The following is a 24,915-nucleotide window of genomic DNA, read 5'->3' on the forward strand; positions in this document are numbered from 1 at the left end:
TGCCCACTACATTCTGCCATCAGTCTATACAGGACGTCACCCCCTGCCTGCACAGGTCACAGAGCATGCCCACTACATTCTGCCATCAGTCTATACAGGACGTCACCCCCTGCCTGCACAGGTCACAGAGCATGCCCACTACATTCTGCCATCAGTCTATACAGGACGTCACCCCCTGCCTGCACAGGTCACAGAGCATGCCCACTACATTCTGCCATCAGTCTATACAGGACGTCACCCCCTGCCTGCACAGGTCACAGAGCATGCCCACTACATTCTGCCATCAGTCTATACAGGACGTCACCCCCTGCCTGCACAGGTCACAGAGCATGCCAACTACATTCTGCCATCAGTCTATACAGCACGTCACCCCCTGCCTGCACAGGTCACAGAGCATGCCCACTACATTCTGCCATCAGTCTATACAGGACGTCACCCCCTGCCTGCACAGGTCACAGAGCATGCCCACTACATTCTGCCATCAGTCTATACAGGACGTCACCCCCTGCCTGCACAGGTCACAGAGCATGCCCACTACATTCTGCCATCAGTCTATACAGGACGTCACCCCCTGCCTGCACAGGTCACAGAGCATGCCCACTACATTCTGCCATCAGTCTATACAGAACGTCACCCCCTGCCTGCACAGGTCACAGAGCATGCCCACTACATTCTGCCATCAGTCTATACAGGACGTCACCCCCTGCCTGCACAGGTCACAGAGCATGCCACTACATTCTGCCATCAGTCTATACAGGACGTCACCCCCTGCCTGCTCAGGTCACAGAGCATGCCCACTACATTCTGCCATCAGTCTATACAGGACGTCACCCCCTGCCTGCACAGGTCACAGAGCATGCCCACTACATTCTGCCATCAGTCTATACAGGACGTCACCCCCTGCCTGCACAGGTCACAGAGCATGCCACTACATTCTGCCATCAGTCTATACAGGACGTCACCCCCTGCCTGCTCAGGTCACAGAGCATGCCCACTACATTCTGCCATCAGTCTATACAGCACGTCACCCCCTGCCTGCACAGGTCACAGAGCATGCCCACTACATTCTGCCATCAGTCTATACAGGACGTCACCCCCTGCCTGCACAGGTCACAGAGCATGCCCACTACATTCTGCCATCAGTCTATACAGCACGTCACCCCCTGCCTGCACAGGTCACAGAGCATGCCACTACATTCTGCCATCAGTCTATACAGGACGTCACCCCCTGCCTGCACAGGTCACAGAGCATGCCACTACATTCTGCCATCAGTCTATACAGCACGTCACCCCCTGCCTGCACAGGTCACAGAGCATGCCCACTACATTCTGCCATCAGTCTATACAGGACGTCACCCCCTGCCTGCTCAGGTCACAGAGCATGCCCACTACATTCTGCCATTAGTCTATACAGGACGTCACCCACTCCCTGCACAGGTCACAGAGCATGCCCACTACATTCTGCCATCAGTCTATACAGCACGTCACCCCCTGCCTGCACAGGTCACAGAGCATGCCCACTACATTCTGCCATCAGTCTATACAGCACGTCACCCCTGCCTGCACAGGTCACAGAGCATGCCCACTACATTCTGCCATCAGTCTATACAGGACGTCACCCCCTGCCTGCACAGGTCACAGAGCATGCCCACTACATTCTGCCATCAGTCTATACAGCACGTCACCCCCTGCCTGCACAGGTCACAGAGCATGCCCACTACATTCTGCCATCAGTCTATACAGCACGTCACCCCCTGCCTGCACAGGTCACAGAGCATGCCCACTACATTCTGCCATCAGTCTATACAGGACGTCACCCCCTGCCTGCACAGGTCACAGAGCATGCCCACTACATTCTGCCATCAGTCTATACAGCACGTCACCCCCTGCCTGCACAGGTCACAGAGCATGCCCACTACATTCTGCCATCAGTCTATACAGCACGTCACCCCTGCCTGCACAGGTCACAGAGCATGCCCACTACATTCTGCCATCAGTCTATACAGGACGTCACCCCCTGCCTGCACAGGTCACAGAGCATGCCCACTACATTCTGCCATCAGTCTATACAGCACGTCACCCCCTGCCTGCACAGGTCACAGAGCATGCCCACTACATTCTGCCATCAGTCTATACAGCACGTCACCCCCTGCCTGCACAGGTCACAGAGCATGCCCACTACATTCTGCCATCAGTCTATACAGGACGTCACCCCCTGCCTGCACAGGTCACAGAGCATGCCCACTACATTCTGCCATCAGTCTATACAGCACGTCACCCCCTGCCTGCACAGGTCACAGAGTATGCCACTACATTCTGCCATCAGTCTATACAGGACGTCACCCCCTGCCTGCACAGGTCACAGAGCATGCCCACTACATTCTGCCATCAGTCTATACAGCACGTCACCCCCTGCCTGCACAGGTCACAGAGCATGCCCACTACATTCTGCCATCAGTCTATACAGGACGTCACCCCCTCCCTGCACAGGTCACAGAGCATGCCCACTACATTCTGCCATCAGTCTATACAGGACGTCACCCCCTGCCTGCTCAGGTCACAGAGCATGCCCACTACATTCTGCCATCAGTCTATACAGCACGTCACCCCCTGCCTGCACAGGTCACAGAGCATGCCCACTACATTCTGCCATCAGTCTATACAGCACGTCACCCCCTGCCTGCACAGGTCACAGAGCATGCCACTACATTCTGCCATCAGTCTATACAGCACGTCACCCCCTGCCTGCACAGGTCACAGAGCATGCCCACTACATTCTGCCATCAGTCTATACAGGACGTCACCCCCTGCCTGCACAGGTCACAGAGCATGCCAACTACATTCTGCCATCAGTCTATACAGGACGTCACCCCCTGCCTGCACAGGTCACAGAGCATGCCCACTACATTCTGCCATCAGTCTATACAGCACGTCACCCCCTGCCTGCACAGGTCACAGAGCATGCCCACTACATTCTGCCATCAGTCTATACAGCACGTCACCCCCTGCCTGCACAGGTCACAGAGCATGCCCACTACATTCTGCCATCAGTCTATACAGGACGTCACCCCCTGCCTGCACAGGTCACAGAGCATGCCCACTACACTCTCTATGGGTTATGTGATTCTCTCTCAGATCTCTCCTCTTCTTCCTCGCAGGATCATCCGGGCGTTTGTCAGGACCATGAAGTACGTCTTTGGCCTGAGATTTGAGGTGAAGGGTTTGGAGAACTTCCAGATTGATGGACCCTGCGTCATCATCTCCAATCACCAGAGCATCCTGGACATGATGGGTGAGTGTGTAACCTGCAGTCCTGCCTCCCACCACTGAGGAGCGCCACTTTCAGTGGATCACATCAGCACATATAATGTCTCTGTCCCTTTATGCAACTTCTCTCCATGCATGTGGATTTTGCTCTGTCCTGGTTTTCGAACCCCCCCCCCATCGCTCCTGCCTCTCTCCAACACCCCCCATTACCTCCCCCATCCTCTATTGCCTCTGCCTTCCCCGTGGCTCCTGCCCCCCACCCTCTATTGCCCCTCCAGCCCCCCCACCCCCGGTGGCTCCTGCCCCCCGTCTATTGCCTCGGACCCCCATCACTCTTATCCTGTATATATGGGCACAGCACAGTACTACTACTCCTATCCTGTGTATATGGGCACAGCACAGTACTACTACTCCTATCCTGTATATATGGGCACAGCACAGTACTACTACTCCTATCCTGTATATATGGTGACAGCACAGTACTACTACTACTATCCTGTATATATGGGCACAGTACAGTACTACTACTCCTATCCTGTATATATGGGCACAGCACAGTACTACTACTCCTATCCTGTATATATGAGCACAGCACAGTACTACTACTCCTATCCTGTATATATGGGCACAGCACAGTACTACTACTCCTATCCTGTATATCTGGGTGCAGCACAGTACTACTACTCCTATCCTGTATATGGGCACAGCACAGTACTACTACTCCTATCCTGTATATATAGACACAGCACAGTACTACTACTCCTATCCTGTATATCTGGGTGCAGCATTGTACTACTACTCCTATCCTGTATATATGGGCACAGCACAGTACTACTACTCCTATCCTGTATATATGGGCACAGCACAGTACTACTACTCCTATCCTGTATATATGGGCACAGCACAGTACTACTACTCCTATCCTGTATATATGGGCACAGCACAGTACTACTACTCCTATCCTGTATATATGGGCACAGCACTGACACAATATACATAATAAGAACAGAATTCGTCCCTCACTGGGATCATAACAGAAACTAAAACCTGACCCCGGGGGGCAAAACTAACCAAAATACACCATGACCACAACATAACAGAGAGCACAGAGCACAGCAGTGTGAGGTCTGATTACACATCTCTCCAGGGACAATACATAATACTGGCTGCAGAGAGCACAGAGCACAACAGTGTGAGGTCTGATTACACATCTCTCCAGGGACAATACATAACACTGGCTGCAGAGAGCACAGAGCACAGCAGTGTGAGGTCTGATTACACATCTCTCCAGGGACAGTACATAACACTGGCTGCAGACAGCACAGAGCACAGCAGTGTGAGGTCTGATTACACATCTCTCCAGGGACAATACATAACACTGGCTGCAGAGAGCACAGAGCACAGCAGTGTGAGGTCTGATTACACATCTCTCCAGGGACAGTACATAACACTGGCTGCAGAGAACACAGAGCACAGCAGTGTGAGGTATGATTACACATCTCTCCAGGGACAATACATAACACTGGCTGCAGAGAGCACAGAGCACAGCAGTGTGAGGTCTGATTACACATCTCACCAGGGACAATACATAACACTGGCTGCAGAGAGCACAGAGCCCAGCAGTGTGAGGTATGATTACACATCTCTCCAGGGACAATACATAACACTGGCTGCACAGAGCACAGAGCACAGCAGTGTGAGGTCTGATTACACATCTCTCCAGGGACAGTACATAACACTGGCTGCAGAGAGCACAGAGCACAGCAGTGTGAGGTCTGATTACACATCTCTCCAGGGACAATACATAACACTGGCTGCAGAGAGCACAGAGCACAGCAGTGTGAGGTCTGATTACACATCTCTCCAGGGACAATACATAACACTGGCTGCAGAGAGCACAGAGCACAGCAGTGTGAGGTCTGATTACACATCTCTCCAGGGACAATACATAACACTGGCTGCAGAGAGCACAGAGCACAGCAGTGTGAGGTCTGATTACACATCTCTCCAGGGACAATACATAACAGTGGCTGCAGAGAGCACAGAGCACAGCAGTGTGAGGTATCATTACACATCTCTCCAGGGACAGTACATAACACTGACTGCAGAGAGCACAGAGCACAGCAGTGTGATGTATGATTACACATCTCTCCAGGGACAATACATAACACTGGCTGCAGAGAGCACAGAGCACAGCAGTGTGAGGTCTGATTACACATCTCTCCAGGGACCGTACATAACACTGGCTGCAGAGAGCACAGAGCACAGCAGTGTGAGGTCTGATTACACATCTCTCCAGGGATAATACATAACACTGGCTGCAGAGAGCACAGAGCACAGCAGTGTGAGGTCTGATTACACATCTCTCCAGGGACAATACATAACACTGGCTGCAGGGAGCACAGAGCACAGCAGTGTGATGTCCGATTACACATCTCTCCAGGGACAATACATAACACTGGCTGCAGGGAGCACAGAGCACAGCAGTGTGAGGTCTGATTACACATCTCTCCAGGGACAATACATAACACTGGCTGCAGAGAGCACAGAGCACAGCAGTGTGAGGTCTGATTACACATCTCTCCAGGGACAGTACATAACACTGGCTGCAGAGAGCACAGAGCACAGCAGTGTGAGGTATGATTACACATCTCTCCAGGGACAATACATAACACTGGCTGCAGAGAGCACAGAGCACAGCAGTGTGAGGTATGATTACACATCTCTCCAGGGACAATACATAACACTGGCTGCACAGAGCACAGAGCACAGCAGTGTGAGGTCTGATTACACATCTCTCCAGGGACAGTACATAACACTGGCTGCAGAGAGCACAGAGCACAGCAGTGTGAGGTCTGATTACACATCTCTCCAGGGACAATACATAACACTGGCTGCAGAGAGCACAGAGCACAGCAGTGTGAGGTCTGATTACACATCTCTCCAGGGACAATACATAACACTGGCTGCAGAGAGCACAGAGCACAGCAGTGTGAGGTCTGATTACACATCTCTCCAGGGACAATACATAACACTGGCTGCAGAGAGCACAGAGCACAGCAGTGTGAGGTCTGATTACACATCTCTCCAGGGACAATACATAACAGTGGCTGCAGAGAGCACAGAGCACAGCAGTGTGAGGTATCATTACACATCTCTCCAGGGACAGTACATAACACTGGCTGCAGGGAGCACAGAGCACAGCAGTGTGATGTCCGATTACACATCTCTCCAGGGACAATACATAACACTGGCTGCAGGGAGCACAGAGCACAGCAGTGTGAGGTCTGATTACACATCTCTCCAGGGACAATACATAACACTGGCTGCAGGGAGCACAGAGCACAGCAGTGTGAGGTCTGATTACACATCTCTCCAGGGACAGTACATAACACTGGCTGCAGAGAGCACAGAGCACAGCAGTGTGAGGTCTGATTACACATCTCTCCAGGGACAATACATAACACTGGCTGCAGAGAGCACAGAGCACAGCAGTGTGAGGTATCATTACACATCTCTCCAGGGACAGTACATAACACTGGCTGCAGGGAGCACAGAGCACAGCAGTGTGATGTCCGATTACACATCTCTCCAGGGACAATACATAACACTGGCTGCAGGGAGCACAGAGCACAGCAGTGTGAGGTCTGATTACACATCTCTCCAGGGACAATACATAACACTGGCTGCAGGGAGCACAGAGCACAGCAGTGTGAGGTCTGATTACACATCTCTCCAGGGACAATACATAACACTGGCTGCAGAGAACACAGAGCACAGCAGTGTGAGGTCTGATTACACATCTCTCCAGGGACAATACATAACACTGGCTGCAGAGAGCACAGAGCACAGCAGTGTGAGGTCTGATTACACATCTCTCCAGGGACAATACATAACACTGGCTGCAGAGAGCGCAGAGCACAGCAGTGTGAGGTCTGATTACACATCTCTCCAGGGACAACACATAACACTGGCTGCAGAGAGCACAGAGCACAGCAGTGTGAGGTCTGATTACACATCTCTCCAGGGACAATACATAACACTGGCAGCAGAGAGCACAGAGCACAGCAGTGTGAGGTCTGATTACACATCTCTCCAGGGACAATACATAACACTGGCTGCAGAGAGCACAGAGCACAGCAGTGTGAGGTCTGATTACACATCTCTCCAGGGACAGTACATAACACTGGCTGCAGAGAGCACAGAGCACAGCAGTGTGAGGTCTGATTACACATCTCTCCAGGGACAATACATAACACTGGCTGCAGAGAACACAGAGCACAGCAGTGTGAGGTCTGAATACACATCTCTCCAGGGACAATACATAACACTGGCTGCAGAGAGCACAGAGCACAGCAGTGTGAGGTCTGATTACACATCTCTCCAGGGACAATACATAACACTGGCAGCAGAGAGCACAGAGCACAGCAGTGTGAGGTCTGATTACACATCTCTCCAGGGACAATACATAACACTGGCTGCAGAGAGCACAGAGCACAGCAGTGTGAGGTCTGATTACACATCTCTCCAGGGACAGTACATAACACTGGCTGCAGAGAGCACAGAGCACAGCAGTGTGAGGTCTGATTACACATCTCTCCAGGGACAATACATAACACTGGCTGCAGAGAACACAGAGCACAGCAGTGTGAGGTCTGAATACACATCTCTCCAGGGACAATACATAACACTGGCTGCAGAGAGCACAGAGCACAGCAGTGTGAGGTCTGATTACACATCTCTCCAGGGACAATACATAACACTGGCTGCAGAGAGCACAGAGCACAGCAGTGTGAGGTGTGATTACACATCCCCCCAGGGACAGTACATAACACTGGCTGCAGAGAGCACAGAGCACAGCAGTGTGAGGTCTGATTACACATCTCTCCAGGGACAATACATAACACTGGCTGCAGAGAGCACAGAGCACAGCAGTGTGAGGTCTGATTACACATCTCTCCAGGGACAATACATAACACCGGCTGCAGAGAGCACAGAGCACAGCAGTGTGAGGTCTGATTACACATCTCTCCAGGGACAATACATAACACTGGCTGCAGAGAGCACAGAGCACAGCAGTCTGAGATTACACATCTCTCCAGGGACAGTATATAACACTGGCTGCAGAGAGCACAGAGCACAGCAGTGTGAGGTCTGATTACACATCTCTCCAGGGACCGTACATAACACTGGCTGCAGAGAGCACAGAGCACAGCAGTGTGAGGTCTGATTACACATCTCTCCAGGGACAATACATAACACTGGCTGCAGAGAGCACAGAGCACAGCAGTGTGAGGTCTGATTACACATCTCTCCAGGGACACTACATAACACTGGCTGCAGAGAGCACAGAGCACAGCAGTGTGAGGTCTGATTACACATCTCTCCAGGGACACTACATAACACTGGCTGCAGAGAGCACAGAGCACAGCAGTGTGAGGTCTGATTACACATCTCTCCAGGGACAATACATAACACTGGCTGCAGAGAGCACAGAGCACAGCAGTGTGAGGTCTGATTACACATCTCTCCAGGGACAATACATAACACTGGCTGCAGAGAGCACAGAGCACAGCAGTGTGAGGTGTGATTACACATCCCCCCAGGGACAGTACATAACACTGGCTGCAGAGAGCACAGAGCACAGCAGTGTGAGGTCTGATTACACATCTCTCCAGGGACAATACATAACACTGGCTGCAGAGAGCACAGAGCACAGCAGTGTGAGGTCTGATTACACATCTCTCCAGGGACAATACATAACACTGGCTGCAGAGAGTACAGAGCACAGCAGTGTGAGGTCTGATTACACATCTCTCCAGGTACAATACATAACACTGGCTGCAGAGAGCACAGAGCACAGCAGTGTGAGGTCTGATTACACATCTCTCCAGGGACAATACATAACACTGGCTGCAGAAAGCACAGAGCACAGCAGTGTGAGGTATGATTACACATCTCTCCAGGGACACTACATAACACTGGCTGCAGAGAGCACAGAGCACAGCAGTGTGAGGTCTGATTACACATCTCTCCAGGGACAGTACATAACACTGGCTGCAGAGAGCACAGAGCACAGCAGTGTGAGGTCTGATTACACATCTCTCCAGGGACAATACATAACACTGGCTGCAGAGAGCACAGAGCACAGCAGTGTGAGGTCTGATTACACATCTCTCCAGGGACAGTACATAACACTGGCTGCAGAGAGCACAGAGCACAGCAGTGAGAGGTCTGATTACACATCTCTCCAGGGACAATACATAACACTGGCTGCAGAGAGCACAGAGCACAGCAGTGTGAGGTCTGATTACACATCTCTCCAGGGACAGTACATAACATTGGTTGCAGAGAGCACAGAGCACAGCAGTGTGAGGGATGATTACACATCTCTCCAGGGACAATACATAGCACTGGCTGCAGAGAGCACAGAGCACAGCAGTGTGAGGGATGGTCACGGCTTGGCTTCTTGTTGCTGATTTTTGTGCTTTTTCTTTCCTCCAGGGTTGATGGAGATCCTGCCAGACCGCTGCGTGCAGATCGCCAAGCGGGAGCTGTTATTTGCCGGTTCTGTGGGCCTCATCACTTACCTGGGAGGAGTCATTTACATCAACAGGAAACGAACGCGCGACGCCAAGTCTGTGATGGCGGGGGTGGCGCAGGCCATGATACACGATAATGTAAGCTGTGCGAGGGTTAATGGCTGAGGGTGCAGGTGTCCTCATACTCACACGTCTCTCCCCATAGTTAAAGGTCTGGGTGTATCCAGAAGGCACCCGCAACAACAGCGGAGACCTCCTGCCCTTCAAGAAAGGAGCCTTCCACCTCGCCCTCCAGGCCAAGGTAACGCGGGGTCAGCAGGCTGTATCACACAGGAGAGGATGAGATACACAGCTCAGCAGGCTGTATCACACAGGAGAGGATGAGATACACGGCTCAGTAGTCAGTATCACACAGGAGAGGATGAGATACACAGCTCAGCAGGCTGTATCACACAGGAGAGGATGAGATACACAGCTCAGCAGGCTGTATCACACAAGAGAGGATGAGATACACTGCTCAGCAGGCTGTATCACACAGGAGAGGATGAGATACACGGCTCAGTAGTCAGTATCACACAGGAGAGGATGAGATACACAGCTCAGCAGGCTGTATCACACAGGAGAGGATGAGATACACAGCTCAGCAGGCTGTATCACACAAGAGAGGATGAGATACACAGCTCAGCAGACAGTATCACACAGGAGAGGATGAGATACACAGCTCAGCAGACAGTATCACACAGGAGAGGATGAGATACACAGCTCAGCAGGCAGTATCACACAGGAGAGGATGAGATACACAGCTCAGCAGGCAGTAGCACACAGGATGGGATTAGATACACAGCTCAGCAGACAGTATCACACAGGATAGGATGAGATACACAGCTCAGCATACAGTATCACACAGGATAGGATTAGATACACAGCTCAGCAGGCTGTATCACACAGGAGAGGATGAGATACACAGCTCAGCAGGCTGTATCACACAGGAGAGGATGAGATACACAGCTCAGCAGGCAGTATCACACAGGATAGGATTAGATACACGGCTCAGCAGTATCACACAGGATAGGATTAGATACACAGCTCAGCAGACAGTATCACACAGGAGAGGATTAGATACACAGCTCAGCAGACTGTATCACACAGGATGGGATTAGATACACAGCTCAGCAGACAGTATCACACAGGATAGGATTAGATACACCGCTCAGCAGTCAGTATCACACAAGAGAGGATGAGATACACGGCTCAGCAGTCAGTATCACACAGGAGAGGATTAGATACACAGCTCAGTAGACAGTATCACACAGGATAGGATTAGATACACAGCTCAGCAGTCAGTATCACACAGGATAGGATTAGATACACAGCTCAGCAGACAGTATCACACAGGATAGGATTAGATACACAGCTCAGCAGTCAGTATCACACAGGATAGGATTGGATACACAGCTCAGCAGGCAGTATCACACAGGATGGGATTAGATACACAGCACAGCAGTCAGTATCACACAGGATAGGATTAGATACACAGCTCAGCAGACAGTATCACACAGGATAGGATTAGATACACAGCTCAGCATACAGTATCACACAGGATGGGATTAGATACACAGCTCAGCAGTCAGTATCACACAGGATAGGATTAGATACACAGCTCAGCAGTCAGTATCACACAGGATAGGATTAGATACACAGCTCAGCAGTCAGTATCGCACAGGATGGGATTAGATACACAGCTCAGCAGGCAGTATCACACAGGAGAGGATTAGATACACAGCTCAGCAGACAGTATCACACAGGATAGGATTAGATACACAGCTCAGCAGACAGTATCACACAGGATAGGATTAGATACACAGCTCAGCAGTCAGTATAACACATGATGGGATTAGATACACAGCACAGCAGATAGTATCACACAGGATAGGATTAGATACACAGCTCAGCAGTCAGTATCACACATGATGGGATTAGATACATGGCTCAGCAGACAGTATCACACAGTATAGGATTAGATACACAGCTCAGCAGACAGTATCACACAGGACAGGATTAGATACACAGCTCAGCAGACAGTATCACACAGGATAGGATTAGATACACAGCTCAGCAGTCAGTATAACACATGATGGGATTAGATACACAGCTCAGCAGACTGTATCACACAGGATAGGATTAGATACACAGCTCAGCAGACAGTATCACACAGGACAGGATTAGATACACAGCTCAGCAGACAGTATCACACAGGGTAAGATTAGATACACAGCTCAGCAGACTGTATCACACAGGTTAGGATTAGATACACAGCTCAGCAGTCAGTATCACACAGGATAGGATTAGGTACACAGCTCAGCAGACAGTATCACACAGGATAGGATTAGATACACGGCTCAGCAGACAGTATCACACAGGATGGGATTAGATACACGGCTCAGCAGACAGTATCACACAGGATAGGATTAGATACACAGCTCAGCAGTCAGTATCACACAGGATAGGATTAGATACACAGCTCAGCAGACAGTATCACACAGGACGGGATGAGATACTCAGCTCTGCAGACAGTATCACACAGTATAGGATTAGATACACAGCTCAGCAGACAGTATCACACAGGATGGGATTAGATACACAGCTCAGCAGGTAGTATCACACAGGATAGGATTAGATACACGGCTCAGCAGACAGTATCACACAGGAGAGGATTAGATACACAGCTCAGCAGTATCACACAGGATAGGATTAGATACACAGCTCAGCAGACAGTATCACACAGGAGAGGATTAAATACACAGCTCAGCAGACAGTATCACACAGGATAGGATTAGATACACTGCTCAGCAGTCAGTATCACACAGGATAGGATTAGATACACGGCTCAGCAGACGGTATCACACAGGATAGGATTAGATACACAGCTCAGCAGTATCACACAGGATAGGATTAGATACACAGCTCAGCAGACGGTATCACACAGGATAGGATTAGATACACAGCTCAGCAGTATCACACAGGATAGGATTAGATACACAGCTCAGCAGACAGTATCACACAGGATGGGATTAGATACACGGCTCAGCAGACAGTATCACACAGGATGGGATTAGATACACAGCTCAGCAGACAGTATCACACAGGATGGGATTAGATACACAGCTCAGCAGGCAGTATCACACAGGAGAGGATTAGATACACAGCTCAGCAGACGGTATCACACAGGACAGGATTAGATACACAGCTCAGCAGTATCACACAGGATAGGATTAGATACACAGCTCAGCAGGCAGTATCACACAGGATGGGATTAGATACACAGCTCAGCAGGCAGTATCACACAGGAGAGGATTAGATACACAGCTCAGCAGACGGTATCACACAGGACAGGATTAGATACACAGCTCAGCAGTATCACACAGGATAGGATTAGATACACAGCTCAGCAGGCAGTATCACACAGGATGGGATTAGATACACAGCTCAGCAGTATCACACAGGATAGGATTAGACAAACGGCTCAGCAGACAGTATCACACAGGATAGGATTAGATACACAGCTCAGCAGACAGTATCACACAGGATAGGATTAGATACACAGCGCAGCAGTCAGTATCACACAGGATAGGATTAGATACACAGCTCAGCAGGCAGTATCACACAGGATAGGATTAGATACACAGCTCAGCAGACAGTATCACACAGGATAGGATTAGATACACAGCGCAGCAGTCAGTATCACACAGGATAGGATTAGATACACAGCTCAGCAGGCAGTATCACACAGGAGAGGATTAGATACACAGCTCAGCAGACAGTATCACACAGGATAGGATTAGATACACAGCTCAGCAGACAGTATCACACAAGAGAGGATTAGATACACAGCTCAGCAGTCAGTATCACACAGGAGAGGATTAGATACACAGCTCAGCAGACAGTATCACACAGGATGGGATTAGATACACAGCTCAGCAGTCAGTATCACACAGGATAGGATTAGATACACAGCTCAGCAGACAGTATCACACAGGATAGGATTAGATACACAGCTCAGCAGACAGCATCACACAGGATAGGATTAGATACACAGCTCAGCAGACAGTATCACACAGGATAGGATTAGATACACAGCTCAGCAGTATAACACAGGATATTATTAGATACACAGCTCAGCAGTCAGTATCACACAGGATAGGATCAAATACACAGCTCAGCAGACAGTATCACACAGGATAGGATTAGATACACGGCTCAGCAGACAGTATCACACAGGAGAGGATTAGATACACAGCTCAGCAGACAGTATCACACAGGAAAGGATTAGATACACAGCACAGCAGGCAGTATCACACAGGATAGGATTAGATACACAGCTCAGCAGACAGTATCACACAGGATAGGATTAGATACACAGCTCAGCAGACAGTATCACACAGGATAGGATTAGATACACAGCTCAGCAGACAGTATCACACAGGATAGGATTAGATACACAGCTCAGCAGACAGTATCACACAGGATAGGATTAGATACACAGCTCAGCAGACAGTATCACACAGGATAGGATTAGATACACAGCTCAGCAGACAGTATCACACAGGATAGGATTAGATACACAGCTCAGCAGACAGTATCACACAGGATAGGATTAGATACACGGCTCAGCAGACAGTATCACACAGGATGGGATTAGATACACAGCTCAGCAGACAATATCACACAGGAGAGGATTAGATACACAGCTCAGCAGGCAGTATGACACATGATTGGATTAGATACACTGCTCAGCAGACAGTATCACACAGGATAGGATTAGATACACAGCTCAGCAGACAGTATCACACAGGATAGGATTAGATACACAGCTCAGCAGACAGTATCACACAGGATAGGATTAGATACACAGCTCAGCAGTGAGTATCACACAGGATAGGATTAGATACACAGCTCAGCAGACCGTATCACACAGGATGGGATTAGATACACAGCTCAGCAGACAGTATCACACAGGATAGGATTAGATACACAGCTCAGCAGGCAGTATCACACAGGATAGGATTAGATACACGGCACAGCAGACAGTATCACACAGGATAGGATTAGATACACAGCTCAGCAGACTGTATCACACAGGAGAGGATTAGATACACAGCTCAGCAGTATCACACAGGATAGGATTAGATACACAGCTCAGCAGACAGTATCACACAGGATAGGATTAGATACACAGCTCAGCAGACAGTATCACACAGGATAGGATTAGATACACAGCTCAGCAGTCAGTATCACACATGATGGGATTAGATACACAGCTCAGCAGACAGTATCACACAGAATCGGATGAGATATCCAGTGTCCTGACACACTGTAGCAGACCCTCTCCTGGGTGTTATCCTCGGTTCCCTTGTGTCTTCCAGGTCCCCATTGTGCCTGTGGTATATTCCTCCTTCACCAGCTTCTATGACAGGAAGAAGAGTTTATTCTCGGGCGGTATGTACCATGTTGAGGGGGGGGGGGGGTCTCCAGTATTATTATCTGCTCTGGGGTCTCCAGTATTATTACCTGCTCTGGGGTCTCCAGTATTATTATCTGCTCTGGGGTCTCCAGTATTATTACCTGCTCTGGGGTCTCCAGTATTATTACCTGCTCTGGGGGGGTCTCCAGTATTATTACCTGCTCTGGGGGGTCTCCAGTATTATTACCTGCTCTGAGGGGTCTCCAGTATTATTACCTGCTCTGGGGGGTCTCCAGTATTATTACCTGCTCTGGGGGGTCTCCTGTATTAATACCTGCTCTGGGGGGTCTCCAGTATTATTACCTGCTCTGGGGGGTCTCCAGTATTATTACCTGCTCTGGGGGGTCTCCAGTATTATTACCTGCTTTGGGGGGTCTCCAGTATTATTACCTGCTCTGGGGTCTCCAGTATTATTATCTGCTCTGGGGTCTCCAGTATTATTACCTGCTCTGGGGGGTCTCCAGTATTATTATCTGCTCTGGGGATCTCCAGTATTATTATCTGCTTTGGGGGGGTCTCCAGTATTATTATCTGCTCTGGGGTCTCCAGTATTATTACCTGCTCTGGGGGGTCTCCAGTATTATTATCTGCTTTGGGGGGTCTCCAGTATTATTATCTGCTCTGGGGTCTCCAGTATTATTACCTGCTCTGGGGGGTCTCCAGTATTATTACCTGCTCTGGGGGGTCTCCAGTATTATTACCTGCTCTGGGGGGTCTCCAGTATTATTACCTGCTTTGGGGGGTCTCCAGTATTATTATCTGCTCTGGGGTCTCCAGTATTATTACCTGCTCTGGGGGGTCTCCAGTATTATTATCTGCTCTGGGGTCTCCAGTAGTATTACCTGCTCTGGGGGGTCTCCAGTATTACCTGCTCTGGGGTCTCCAGTATTATTACCTGCTCTGGGGATCTCCAGTATTATTATCCGCTCTGGGGTCTCCAGTATTATTACCTGCTCTGGGGGGTCTCCAGTATTATTACCTGCTCTGGGGGGTCTCCAGTATTATTACCTGCTCTGGGGGGTCTCCAGTATTATTACCTGCTTTGGGGGGTCTCCAGTATTATTATCTGCTCTGGGGTCTCCAGTATTATTACCTGCTCTGGGGGGTCTCCAGTATTATTATCTGCTCTGGGGTCTCCAGTAGTATTACCTGCTCTGGGGGGTCTCCAGTATTATTACCTACTCTGGGGGTCTCCAGTATTATTACCTGCTCTGGGGTCTCCAGTATTATTACCTGCTCTGGGGTCTCCAGTATTATTACCTGCTTTGGGGGGTCTCCAGTATTATTATCTGCTCTGGGGTCTCCAGTATTATTACCTGCTCTGGGGAGTCTCCAGTATTATTATCTGCTCTGGGGTCTCCAGTAGTATTACCTGCTCTGGGGGGTCTCCAATATTATTACCTGTTTTGGGGTCTCCAGTATTATTATCTGCTCTGGGGGGTCTCCAGTATTATTACCTGCTCTGGGGTCTCCAGTATTATTACCTGCTCTGGGGTCTCCAGTATTATTACCTGCTTTGGGGGGTCTCCAGTATTATTACCTGCTTTGGGGGGTCTCCAGTATTATTATCTGCTCTGGGGTCTCCAGTATTATTACCTGCTCTGGGGAGTCTCCAGTATTATTATCTGCTCTGGGGTCTCCAGTAGTATTACCTGCTCTGGGGGGTCTCCAATATTATTACCTGTTTTGGGGTCTCCAGTAGTATTACCTGCTCTGGGGGGTCTCCAGTATTATTATCTGCTCTGGGGGGTCTCCAGTAGTATTACCTGCTCTGGGGGGTCTCCAGTATTATTACCTGCTCTGGGGGGTCTCCAGTATTATTTCCTGCTCTGGGGGGTCTCCACTATTATTATCTGCTCTGGGGGGGGGGGGGGGTCTCCAGTATTATTACCTGCTCGGGGGGGTCTCCAGTATTATTATCTGCTCTGGGGGGGGGGGGGGGGGTCTCCAGTATTATTTCCTGCTCTGGGGGGTCTCCAGTATTATTATCTGCTCTGGGGGGGGGGGGGGGTCTCCAGTATTATTACCTGCTCGGGGGGGTCTCCAGTATTATTATCTGCTCTGGGGGGTCTCCAGTATTATTACCTACTCTGGGGGGTCTCCAGTATTATTACCTGCTCTGGGGGGGGGGGGGGGGTCTCCAGTATTATTACCTGCTCGGGGGGGTGGGGGGGGGTCTCCAGTATTATTACCTGCTTTGGGGGGTCTCCAGTATTATTATCTGCTCTGGGGGGTCTCCAGTATTATTACCTGCTTTGGGGGGTCTCCAGTATTATTACCTACTCTGGGGGGTCTCCAGTAGTATTACCTGCTTTGGGGGGTCTCCAGTATTATTATATGCTCTGGGGGGTCTCCAGTATTATTACCTGCTCTGGGGGGTCTCCAGTATTATTATCTGCTCTGGGGGTCTCCAGTAGTATTACCTGCTTTGGGGGGTCTCCAGTATTACCTGCTCTGTGGGGGGGGGGGGGAGGTCTCCAGTAGTATTACCTGCTCTGGGGGTCTCCAGTATTATTACCTGCTCTGGGGGGTCTCCAGTATTATTATCTGCTCTGGGGGGTCTCCAGTATTATTACCTACTCTGGGGGGTCTCCAGTATTATTACCTACTCTGGGGGGTCTCCAGTATTATTACCTACTTTGGGGGGTCTCCAGTATTATTACCTACTCTGGGGGGTCTCCAGTAGTATTACCTGCTTTGGGGGGTCTCCAGTATTATTATATGCTCTGGGGGGTCTCCAGTATTATTACCTGCTCTGGGGGGTCTCCAGTATTATTATCTGCTCTGGGGGTCTCCAGTAGTATTACCTGCTTTGGGGGGTCTCCAGTATTACCTGCTCTGGGGGGGTCTCCAGTATTACCTGCTCTGGGGGGGTCTCCAGTATTATTATCTGCTCTGGGGGGTCTCCAGTATTATTACCTGCTCTGGGGGTCTCCAGTATTATTATCTGCTCTGGGGGGTCTCCAGTATTATTACCTACTCTGGGGGGTCTCCAGTATTATTACCTACTCTGGGGGGTCTCCAGTAGTATTTCCTGCTTTGGGGGGTCTCCAGTATTATTATATGCTCTGGGGGGTCTCCAGTATTATTACCTGCTCTGGGGGTCTCCAGTATTATTACCTGCTCTGGGGGGTCTCCAGTATTATTATCTGCTCTGGGGGGTCTCCAGTATTATTACCTACTCTGGGGGGTCTCCAGTATTATTACCTACTCTGGGGGGTCTCCAGTATTATTACCTGCTTTGGGGGGTCTCCAGTATTATCACCTACTCTGGGGGGTCTCCAGTATTATAACCTGCTCTGTGGGGGGGGGGGGGAGGTCTCCAGTATTATTACCTGCTTTGGGGGGTCTCCAGTATTATTACCTGCTCTGAGGGGTCTCCAGTATTATTACCTGCTCTGGGGGGTCTCCAGTATTATTACCTGCTCTGGGGGGTCTCCAGTATTATTATCTGCTCTGGGGGGTCTCCAGTATTATTACCTACTCTGGGGGGTCTCCAGTATTATTACCTACTCTGGGGGGTCTCCAGTATTATTACCTGCTTTGGGGGGTCTCCAGTATTATCACCTACTCTGGGGGGTCTCCAGTATTATAACCTGCTCTGTGGGGGGGGGGGGGGGAGGTCTCCAGTATTATTACCTGCTTTGGGGGGTCTCCAGTATTATTACCTACTCTGGCGGGTCTCCAGTATTATTACCTGCTCTGTGGGGGGGGGGGGGGTCTCCAGTATTATTACCTGCTTTGGGGGGTCTCCAGTATTATTATCTGCTCTGGGGTCTCCAGTATTATTATCTGCTCTGGGGGGTCTCCAGTATTATTATCTGCTCTGGGGTCTCCAGTATTATTACCTGCTCTGGGGGGGGGGGGGTCTCCAGTATTATTATCTGCTCTGGGGGGTCTCCAGTATTATTATCTGCTCTGGGGGGTCTCCAGTATTATTATCTGCTCTGGGGGGTCTCCAGTATTATTACCTACTCTGGGGGGTCTCCAGTATTATTATCTGCTCTGGGGGTCTCCAGTATTATTTCCTGCTCTGGGGGTCTCCAGTAGTATTATCTGCTCTGGGGGTCTCCAGTATTATTATCTGCTCTGGGGGGTCTCCAGTATTATTATCTGCTCTGGGGTCTCCAGTATTATTACCTGCTCTGGGGGGGGGGTCTCCAGTATTATTATCTGCTCTGGGGGGTCTCCAGTATTATTATCTGCTCTGGGGGTCTCCAGTAGTATTACCTGCTTTGGGGGGTCTCCAGTATTATTTCCTGCTCTGGGGGTCTCCAGTAGTATTATCTGCTCTGGGGGTCTCCAGTATTATTATCTGCTCTGGGGGGTCTCCAGTATTATTATCTGCTCTGGGGTCTCCAGTATTATTACCTGCTCTGGGGGGGGGGGTCTCCAGTATTATTATCTGCTTTGGGGGGTCTCCAGTATTATTACCTGCTCTGGGGGGTCTCCAGTATTATTACCTGCTCTGGGGGGTCTCCAGTATTATTACCCTCTCTGGGGGGGGGGGTCTCCAGTATTATTATCTGCTTTGGGGGGTCTCCAGTATTATTACCTGCTCTGGGGGGTCTCCAGTATTATTATCTGCTTTGGGGGGTCTCCAGTATTATTACCTGCTCTGGGGATCTCCAGTATTATTATCTGCTCTGGGGGGATCTCCAGTATTATTACCTGCTCTGGGGGGTCTCCAGTATTATTATATGCTCTGGGGGGTCTCCAGTATTATTACCTGCTTTGGGGGTCTCCGGTATTTTTTATCTGCTCGGTCATGGGGGGGGGGGGGGGGTCTCCAGTATTATTACCTGCTCTGGGGGGTCTCCAGTATTATTACCTGCTCTGGGGATCTCCAGTATTATTATCTGCTCTGGGGGGTCTCCAGTATTATTATCTGCTCTGGGGATCTCCAGTATTTTTATCTGCTCTGGGGGGGGTCTCCAGTATTATTACCTGCTCTGGGGGGTCTCCAGTATTATCACCTGCTCTGGGGGGTCTCCAGTAGTATTACCTGCTCTGGGGGGTCTCCAGTATTATTACCTGCTTTGGGGGGTCTCCAGTATTATTACCTGCTCTGGGGGTCTCCAGTATTATTATCTGCTCTGGGGGTCTCCAGTAGTATTATCTGCTCTGGGGATCTCCAGTATTATTATCTGCTTTGGGGGTCTCCGGTATTTTTATCTGCTCTGGGGGGTCTCCAGTATTATTACCTGCTCTGGGGGGTCTCCAGTATTATTATCTGCACTGGGGTCTCCAGTATTATTACCTGCTCGGGGGGGGGGGGGGTCTCCAGTATTATTATCTGCTTTGGGGGGTCTCCAGTATTATTACCTGCTCTGGGGGGTCTCCAGTATTATTATCTGCTCTGGGGGGTCTCCAGTATTATTACCTGCTCTGGGGGGTCTCCAGTATTCTTATCTGCTCTGGGGGGTCTCCAGTATTATTACCTACTCTGGGGGGTCTCCAGTATTATTACCTGCTCTGGGGGGGTCTCCGGTATTATTACCTACTCTGGGGGGGTCTCCAGTATTATTACCTGCTCTGGGGGGGGGGGGTGTCTCCAGTATTATTACCTACTCTGGGGGGTCTCCAGTATTATTATCTGCTCTGGGGGTCTCCAGTAGTTTTACCTGCTCTGGGGGTCTCCAGTATTATTACCTACTCTGGGGGGTCTCCAGTATTATTATCTGCTCTGGGGGTCTCCAGTAGTATTACCTGCTCTGTGTGTGTGTGTGGGGGGGGTCTGCAGTATTATTACCTGCTCTGGGGGTCTCCAGTAGTATTACCTGCTTTGGGGGGTCTCCAGTATTATTATCTGCTCTGGGGTCTCCAGTATTATTACCTGCTCTGGGGGGTCTCCAGTATTATTACCTACTCTGGGGGGTCTCCAGTATTATTACCTGCTCTGGGGGGTCTCCAGTATTATTACCTGCTCTGGGGGGTCTCCAGTATTATTATCTGCCCTGGGGGGTCTCCAGTATTATTACCTACTCTGGGGGGTCTCCAGTATTATTATCTGCTCTGGGGGTCTCCAGTAGTATTACCTGCTTTGGGGGGTCTCCAGTATTATTACCTGCTCTGGGGGTCTCCAGTATTATTACCTGCTCTGGGGGGTCTCCAGTATTATTATCTGCTCTGGGGGGTCTCCAGTATTATTATCTGCTCTGGGGGTCTCCAGTAGTATTATCTGCTCTGGGGGTCTCCAGTATTATTATCTGCTCTGGGGTCTCCAGTATTATTACCTGCTCTGGGGGGGGGGGGGGTCTCCAGTATTATTATCTGCTCTGGGGGGTCTCCAGTATTATTATCTGCTCTGGGGGGGTCTCCAGTATTATTACCTGCTCTGGGGGGTCTCCAGTATTATTACCTGCTCTGGGGTCTCCAGTATTATTATCTGCTCTGGGGGTCTCCAGTATTATTATCTGCTCTGGGGTCTCCAGTATTATTACCTGCTCTGGGAGTCTCCAGTATTATTACCTGCTCTGGGGGTCTCCAGTATTATTATCTGCTCTGGGGGGTCTCCAGTATTATTATCTGCTCTGGGGGTCTCCAGTATTATTATCTGCTCTGTTGTCTCCAGTATTATTACCTGCTCTGGGGGGTCTCCAGTATTATTACCTGCTCTGGGGGGTCTCCAGTATTATTACCTGCTCTGGGGGGTCTCCAGTATTATTACCTGCTCTGGGGTCTCCAGTATTATTACCTGCTCTGGGGTCTCCAGTATTATTACCTGCTCTGTGTGTGGGGGGGGGGGGGGAGGTCTCCAGTATTATTACCTGCTCTGGGGGGTCTCCAGTATTATTATCTGCTCTGGGGGGTCTCCAGTATTATTACCTGCTCTGGGGGGTCACCAGTATTATTACCTGCTCTGGGGGGTCTCCAGTAGTATTACCTGCTCTGGGGGTCTCCAGTATTATTACCTGCTCTGGGGGGGTCTCCAGTCTTATTATCTCCTATGGGGTCTCCAGTATTATTATCAGCTATGGGGTCTCCAGTATTATTATCTGCTCTGGGGGTCTCCAGTATTATTATCTGCACTGGGGTCTCCAGTATTATTACCTGCTCTGGTGGGGGGGTCTCCAGTATTATTACCTGCTCTGGGGGGGTCTCCAGTCTTATTATCTCCTATGGGGTCTCCAGTATTATTATCAGCTATGGGGTCTCCAGTATTATTATCTGCTCTGGGGGTCTCCAGTATTATTATCTGCACTGGGGTCTCCAGTATTATTACCTGCTCTGGGGGTCTCCAGTATTATTACCTGCTTTGGGGGGTCTCCAGTATTATTACCTGCTCTGGGGGGTCTCCAATATTATTATCTGCTTTGGGGGTCTCCGGTATTTTTATCTGCTCTGGGGGGGGGGGGGGGGGTCTCCAGTATTATTACCTGCTCTGGGGGGTCTCCAGTATTATTACCTGCTCTGGGGGGTCTCCAGTATTTTTACCTGCTCTGGGGGGTCTCCAGTATTATTACCTGCTCTGGTGGGTCTCCAGTATTATTATCTGCTCTGGGGGGGGGGGGGGGGGGTCTCCAATATAATTTTTTGCTCGGGGGGGGGGGGGTTTCCAGTATTATTACCTGCTCTGGGGGGTCTCCAGTATTATTACCTGCTCTGGGGGGTCTCCAGTATTATTATCTGCTCTGGGGGGGGGGGGGGTCTCCAGTATAATTACTTGCTCTGGGGGGGGGGGGGGGGTTCCAGTATTATTACCTGCTCTGGGGGGTCTCCAGTATTATTACCTGCTCTGGGGGGTCTCCAGTATTATTATCTGCTCTGGGGGGGGGGGGGGTCTCCAGTATAATTACTTGCTCTGGGGGGTCTCCAGTATTATTACCTGCTCTGGGGGGTCTCCAGTATTATTACCTGCTCTGGGGGGGGTCTCCAGTATTATTATCTGCTTTGGGGGGTTTCCAGTATTATTACCTGCTCTCAGGGGTCTCCAGTATTATTACCTGCTCTGGGGGGGGGGGGGGGTCTCCAGTATTATTATCTGCTTTGGGGGGTCTCCAGTTTTATTACCTGCTCTGGGGGTCTCCAGTATTATTACCTGCTCTGGGGGTCTCCAGTAGTATTAACTGCTCTGGGGGGTCTCCAGTATTATTACCTGCTCTGGGGGGTCTCCAGTATTATTACCTGCTCTGGGGGTCTCCAGTAGTATTAACTGCTCTGGGGTCTCCAGTAGTATTGTCTGCTATGGGGGTCTCCAGTATTATTACCTACTCTGGGGGGGTCTCCAGTATTATTACCTGCTCTGGGGGGTCTCCAGTATTATTACCTGCTCTGGGGTCTACAGTATTATTACCTACTCTGGGGGGTCTCCAGTATTATTACCTGCTCTGGGGGGGTCTCCAGTCTTATTACCTGCTCTGGTGTCTCCAGGATTATACATTTGCTCCGGGGGGGGGGGGGGGGGGGGTGTCTCTGCTCTGTATGCAGTATTTGGGTGCTGGGTGGCACCCTGTGCTGTGCTTGTTGTACCTCGGGTGCTGGTTACTTGTAGTAGATGTGACCGCGCGGCCCATTCCCGGCCTAAATCCTTAGATCAGGAATAAAACGGACAATATAAAGCAAATGTCATCATTTTATCATTTATTACGTTTGTGGATTCCATGTGTTTCGGACCCGGGCTCTGTGTGCGGGGGGGGAGTAGCTGGACTTATTATACCGCCTGTGTCACCTCTCGCCCGGGGCAGCCCCCCCTTGCCCCGCTGCAGGGTCCAGTCTCTTCTTCTCGCCTCATTTTCTCGTCTGTTGAACTTTTCCTTTCTTCCATTTCCAGGAATTATAAAAGTGGAAGTTCTTCCAAAAATGGACATTTCGGGAGTGAAGGAGGAGGACATCTCCGTGGTGACGGAGCGCTGCTTCCATGACATGAGGAGGGTCTTCTTCAGCCTCTCGGGTAAAGCGCCCCTCCAGCAGGACGCCTCCAGCCACTAAGCCAGACCCCCGCACTGAGAGTGGGGGTCCCTGGGCCCAGAGACTCATGGGAAAGGTATTTTAGGGACCGGAGCAGGTCCTTACACAAGTGGCTGATGGGAGACGATGTTTCTGGATCTCCCACATTATGTTATGGACACAAGTTATCAGGGTCCGGCTCCACCTGTTCTCTAACTCTGGGGGGCACAAACTTACTGGATAAATATCTGCGCCACAGACCACGGCCTCAGCAGAGAAGCCGCCATATAGTGCCAGGATATCCAGCAGCGCAGTTCTTAAAGGGGCTTCACAGAAAGGGGTCCGTGCTGTTATCCAGTGCGGTTGTGCCCCCCTGTCTGTAGAGTCATCACCCGGATGAAGCCGTCGGTTGTATAATTGTACAGCTCATGTGAATGGGCGCAGGTGCCGGGTGTGAACGCGCTCTATGGGTGCCGGGTGTGAACGCGCTCTATGGGTGCCGGGTGTGAACGCGCTCTAGGGGTGCCAATTATTTTCTAAGTTTAACTTCCAGTTTTTGTGCCACAGACCCTGCAGGGAGGACGCTCATCCTGCAGGGGGCGCCGGTCATAGTTTCATATAATTGATTTGTTGTTTGCTTTAACAAATGTTGATAAAAACAAAAAAAAAAGTGCCTTAATTAAAGCAAAACTGTTG

The 24,915-nt window shown here is 50.2% G+C and overlaps 1 protein-coding gene across 1 annotated transcript in view; it reads left to right on the plus strand.

Moving 5' to 3' along the window:
- Window positions 1-24,910, plus strand: part of AGPAT2 (1-acylglycerol-3-phosphate O-acyltransferase 2) — a 43,651-nt gene extending 18,741 nt beyond the window's left edge. The window contains exons 2-6 of the mRNA XM_072125825.1: window positions 3,159-3,292; window positions 9,772-9,947; window positions 10,015-10,110; window positions 15,233-15,305; window positions 24,104-24,910. Of these exons, the coding sequence (XP_071981926.1) occupies window positions 3,159-3,292; window positions 9,772-9,947; window positions 10,015-10,110; window positions 15,233-15,305; window positions 24,104-24,261 (637 nt within the window). The 3' untranslated portion in view covers window positions 24,262-24,910. The remainder of the gene's footprint in view (window positions 1-3,158; window positions 3,293-9,771; window positions 9,948-10,014; window positions 10,111-15,232; window positions 15,306-24,103) is intronic.
- The last annotated feature ends 5 nt before the right edge of the window (window positions 24,911-24,915 follow it).

Source organism: Engystomops pustulosus, chromosome 9, assembly GCF_040894005.1.
Source record: "Engystomops pustulosus chromosome 9, aEngPut4.maternal, whole genome shotgun sequence".
Taxonomy (NCBI): Eukaryota; Metazoa; Chordata; class Amphibia; order Anura; family Leptodactylidae; genus Engystomops; species Engystomops pustulosus.